The following is a 5616-nucleotide window of genomic DNA, read 5'->3' as shown; positions in this document are numbered from 1 at the left end:
CGCTAATCTGGTCTTTGCTCTTCACATTACCCACCGTACCTTGGTTCAAAGTTCTTTGGTTTTGGTGTTCCACTTCTCCTTTTCTTAAAGTCGAGCCTCTTATAGTGTCATTCTCATTCTATTGTTTTTAGCAATTTTTTGGATCTTCACACCTTGCCTGGAATCTCTTCGTTTTAGAGGATCCCTACCAAGAAAAAAAGGGTAGACGAAGATAAGAAGATTGAGAGAAGCATTTGGTGATCTGCTTCTGTTTTTTCTCTTTCTGTAAAACTAAATCTGAAAGACTTAGAGTTAGCTTTGTGAAGAATCGTTTGAAGCTCCTATCAGATCTTTGGCAAATGGGAAGTAAATGGAGAAAAGCGAAGGTTGCTTTAGGTTTGCATCTCTGCGTTTACGTTCCGAGGACTCTGGATGATTCAGATTCACCCCCATCCCTTGATGCTGCTGGGAGATATTCCGATGTGTCTTCACTTTCTCCAGCGTCCCGGAACTCAGATTCTCGATCTGCAATGTTGGCTTCCCCTTCACCATCTTCTTCGGGTCTTCGGCTGTCGAAAAGCGGCAGCAGATCCTTAAAGGTTTGATCCTCTCATTGTCATTTACTGCTATGGCGTTTGATTGATTACTGTATTTTATATTCCATTCTTTCTGTCTAGTTGATGGTTTCAGTAATCAATTAATATTCAAGCACTTCCTCTTGGGATGAAGAGATTCTTGCTCTGTTTTTTTTTTAAAAAAAAAAAAATTCCCTTCGAGGGGGGTGAGATAGATTTTGAGCATCGTTTGTGAAAGTTGAAGAATGTGTAGAGTATGAAGTCTGAAGGATTTTTGATTTTACTGTTTCCATTTTTTGCTATTACTGCTGCATCTATTTGACTGTCTCATTAGCAGTATATTAGCGCTTCTTCTTGATTGATTTCGCCCTCTTTTCATCCGAGAAAAGATTAGCGTGAATGATTGTCTATGTTTTTTTCTTTATTTCCCTTTTTGATTTCTGATTATTCAGATGTGTGTTTCTATGTCAATTTTGATGGCTTAATTAGCAAAAACTAAACGGCTTATTTTCTTGCTAATTCATTATGTTTCATAGCTCAACCACATTCTTTTTATCCAAATAATTCATGAAAATTTTATCAGGCGCTAGAGCTGATTTATTGCTGTCTTGTTGTTTTCCCATACTGCCTTGTGGGGGTAAAGTGTTGTTGGCCCTTTATGGACCATTGTCGTTTGGCTTATTAGAAAAGAAAATTTTCATGGTACCTTTATTTTTACCTATCCCTTGAAGGGAAAGTAGCAACTCTGGTCAACAACTACTCTCTCTCTCTCTCTCTATCTCTCTCTATATATATATATATATATATATATATATATATATATATATGTATAGAGTGTAGACATTAATTGGTGTTTTTTTAAGGGGTAGGATGCTGCACCAAAGGTTAGGACCACTGATTTTTGTTTTTCAAAAATCTTAGAGACTCATGATTTCCCCTTCTTTTGATGGATGAGCTGTGTTTGTTCTTTCCTGATTGCCTTGAAAGCAAGCATTTCATCCTGTTGCTTAGTTATCCATACTTTTCAAAGTCGCAGGTTCTGATTTTACTACTTTCCCATTGTACCCCCATCATTTGGTAAAAGCCTAGCATTGACCTTTTTCGTTTTTCCTGGTTGACGGGTTGTTGTTCTTCTTTTTTATCATTTTTTTAAAGTTTGTACAGTTGTATACACAAATATACTTGATCGTTTTCGTTTATCATAAATTGCATGCTCTTAAACGTATGCTTTTTGATAAACCTCAATAGTGTACTGTATAAAGTAACTTCTCTGATGGACAGATCCCTTGACTTTAGATACAGGTTATGGTATTACTTGGGAAAACTGATACTGCTAGTTGTTTCACATCTATTACAAATTTCACTTTTTCAACTTTCCATCTTTCTTTGTTTGTCTTTTCAACAAATCGACTGTTGTTAAAGTCAACATAAAATGTGGTATATCACCTATTTGATTAAATAATCAACGGTTGTCCAACATAACTTTTCATTAATCAAATGGCTATTTATGTTTTGTTTATTCTGCCTTTGAAGCGCATTATTTCAGAGACCTAAGTGAGTTATATACATGTTGTGTAAGGCAAGTTAAGGAGCACAAGTTGGTTCCTAGAGTTATTTGTTTCTCTCGAAGTATTTGATGATTAACTAAATACTCGAAAGATCTCGAATGCATTATCTTATAAACTAGAGAGATTTGAGCTCTTAATGGGTTACTTGATTGAGTTTGCATAATGTAGTGCTGGCATGAAAGATGTATAATTTCTGCTGACACATGTTGCACAGTTCATGGGCAATTTTGGCTAAACTTTAACTGATGAATAGCAATGAATAATGAGGTTGTTTATTTTAATTAATTTTCAATGCTGTTACAACCGTAGATAAATTTCAAATTACCTTTCATTTTTTTCCCGACACATAAGAACAATATTATATGTCCATTATTAATTTTGTTGATAAAGGATTTTGATAATCCTGTATGGTTGAGATTCTCTTGTTGTTTGTTTCCAACTTACCTTTAGTTGAATTGGGGGATTATGCATTCTCTTAACCTCTCTTTTTTACTTGCAGAGAACCTGTGCAATATGCCTTGGCACCATGAAACCAGGCCACGGCCATGCCATATTCACTGCAGAATGTTCACATGCTTTCCATTTCCAGTGCATTGCTTCTAATGTGAAGCATGGCAATCAAATTTGTCCCGTTTGTAGAGCGAAATGGAAGGAAGTTCCCTTTCAAGGCCCTAGTTCAGACCTCCCCCATGGGAGAGCAAGAATCAACCCAGTAGATTGGCCCCAAGATGATGCATGGATGACTGTACTACGCAGACTCCCTCCAACTTGCCCTGGTTCCCATCGGCACATTGCATCCGTCTTCCAGGCTCCTGAGCCAAGTTTATTCAATGATGATGATCCTTTGGGTATCCAATCCGAGTTAGCTGAAAGCACATCTTCTTCGAAGGATGATTTGGATAGCAATTCCAATAGAACAATGGATTTGAAAACATATCCTGAAGTGTCAGCTGTTTCACGGCTTAACTCTCATGAGGGCTTTACTGTTCTAATCCATCTTAAGGCTCCTGTTGCGAGTTCAGGTCAAAATTTAGGCAGAGGTCTGGCTAACATGCCGCCAACTGCTCAAACATCACGTGCTCCTGTTGACCTTGTCACCGTGCTTGATGTCAGTGGCAGCATGGCAGGTACCAAGCTTGCATTGCTGAAGCGAGCCATGGGATTTGTAATACAGAACCTTGGCCCCTCTGATAGGCTGTCAGTCATTGCCTTCTCATCTGCAGCACGTCGCTTGTTCCCTCTCCGTCGAATGACAGATGCTGGGAAACAGCATGCTCTGCAGGCTGTGAACTCCCTGATTTCAAATGGTGGAACGAATATTGCTGAGGGTCTGAGGAAGGGTGCAAAGGTTATGGAAGAACGTAGGGAGAAGAATCCTGTTTGCAGTATCATATTATTATCTGATGGGCAGGATACCTATACTGTCAGTAGTCCTGGAGGAGGAGCCCAACCGCGGCCAGATTACCAGACTCTTCTGCCATTCTCTGTCCGTGGCAGTGGTAACACTGGTTGCAAGATCCCGGTCCATGCATTTGGATTTGGTGCAGACCATGACGCCGCTTCAATGCACTCAATCTCGGAGACTTCTGGTGGGACCTTCTCTTTCATAGAGGCTGAGGGCGTGATCCAGGATGCATTTGCTCAGTGCATAGGGGGTCTCTTGAGTGTGGTTGTTCAGGAGTTGCAAGTAGAGATTGAGTGTGTACATCCAGCTCTTTGTCTTTGTTCACTGAAAGCGGGAAGTTACCCAAGCCATGTGAAGAATGATGCACGGACAGGTCACATTGATGTTGGTGATTTGTATGCAGATGAGGAGAGAGATTTTCTATTGTCGGTCAATGTTCCGGCAGCTGGTGAGACAGTTGACATGACATCATTAGTGAAGGTGCGTTGTGTTTATAGAGACCCTGTGACAAAAGAGAATGTGGCTTTGGAAGGGGATGAAGTTAGAATTCAGAGGCCTGAAATTGCTGGACAGAGGGTGGTGTCTATAGAAGTGGACAGGCAGCAAAACAGGCTACAAGCTGCTGATGCAATGGCTGAGGCACGAGCTGCAGCTGAGCGTGGTGACCTCACTGGTGCTGTGTCTATCCTTGAGGGCTGCCGTAGAGCATTGGCAGAAACTGCATCGGCACGGGCTGGGGACCGGTTGTGTGTAGCTTTGGATGCAGAGCTCAGGGAGATGCAGGAGAGGATGGCTAGTCGGCAAATGTACGAAGCATCTGGAAGAGCATATGTGCTGTCGGGTCTGAGCTCTCACTCATGGCAGAGGGCAACAACTCGTGGAGATTCCATAGACGGCACAAGTCTTATACAGGCATACCAGACGCCAACCATGGTTGACATGGTCACCCGGTCACACAGTATGTTACTGGCTAGCCCAACACTTCACCCACCAGTTCGACCAGCTCGTTCATTTCAGGTACGACCACAGCCTAGGTAAAAAATGTCAAATCGTTAGGCTTGTGGCAGAGGAGGATATAATCGCTCACGTATAAAATGTTTCAGCCTTCTGTTTTCTTGGGTGATGAAGGGGATCGGAGGGAAGGAGGGAAAGAGGGAGGGGGTTATTTTTGCTTGTCATGTAAATGAATAAAACTGAGGTTGGAATTGGCTGGGGAAAGAGGCAAAAGGGTAAAAAGATTAGGGGTTCAGGGTATCGGGAGGTATAATATCTTTTTGTTTTTTTATTTCATTTTGGGTTATTGTTATTTGTAATTTGGGTGATGTATCTTGTACAGAAAAGAAGAGAGGAGGAGAGGTCTCTTTTGGGAGAAGGAGAAAAAAAAGGGAGGGAGGGAGGGGGGGGGGGGTTGGTATAAGTTTTTGTTAAGTTGTAATTGTGGGGGATACTCAAGGGGTTTGCATTGGGCACTAGATATATATAATACGCTCTTGATTCTTTTCGACAACCTTCTATCAAGATTCCCGAATGCAGGTTTCTATTTGAGTTAGCCTTCAAGCTTGCACTCACTGCCTTGTGTGTCCGTGCGTAGTCAGCCCTGGAACTATCTGGGCTTGAATCTTAAATGGTTGAATTGGTGATTTAATTTTATACCTCAAGTCCAAGTATGTGGTTGTGATTTCTAAGCAAAACAAGTATTTGGAGGATGGGGAAAGATTTCAGATGCCCATCCAAAAGGATATACAATGATGGCCACTAACGATGGAATACCTCACTGTGGGTGAAGAGAAATTTGGTTGTATCGGGGCTCTTTCTTTTTGGGTTTTGCAGAGGAGGGAGGGGGGGGGGGGGTAGGATTGGTTTGTTAGTGAACTCAGCCGGTACTGGTTTGGATCGGTCGAGCTTGAACATGTAGATTTAAGATTTAATTGAGACATCAATTGATGTGTGGACTGAAGGTCACAAGTTGGTAAGCCCATAATGGTTTCGGAATTTAGATGGGGCTCTTCACCCCCTCAAAAATGTTCATGTTGGGAATTGGTTTTGATAAAAGTACTGCTTGACTCTATTGTCACATCGCATATTGATT

General features: G+C 41.4%; 1 protein-coding gene across 1 annotated transcript; it reads left to right on the top strand.

The window, feature by feature from the left end:
• The first annotated feature begins 280 nt into the window (after nt 1-280).
• LOC122655601 (E3 ubiquitin-protein ligase WAV3-like) lies at nt 281-4884 on the top strand. Its single transcript, XM_043849838.1, has 2 exons — nt 281-578; nt 2622-4884. The coding sequence occupies exons 1-2, from the start codon at nt 339-341 to the stop codon at nt 4563-4565; spliced, it is 2184 nt and encodes a 727-aa protein (XP_043705773.1). The 5' UTR covers nt 281-338; the 3' UTR covers nt 4566-4884.
• The last annotated feature ends 732 nt before the right edge of the window (nt 4885-5616 follow it).

This window comes from Telopea speciosissima, chromosome 3 (genome assembly GCF_018873765.1).
Source record: "Telopea speciosissima isolate NSW1024214 ecotype Mountain lineage chromosome 3, Tspe_v1, whole genome shotgun sequence".
Classification (NCBI taxonomy): Eukaryota; Viridiplantae; Streptophyta; class Magnoliopsida; order Proteales; family Proteaceae; genus Telopea; species Telopea speciosissima.
The sequence above is the reverse complement of the archived record's forward strand: the minus strand, read 5'-3'. Positions and strand labels throughout refer to the sequence as shown.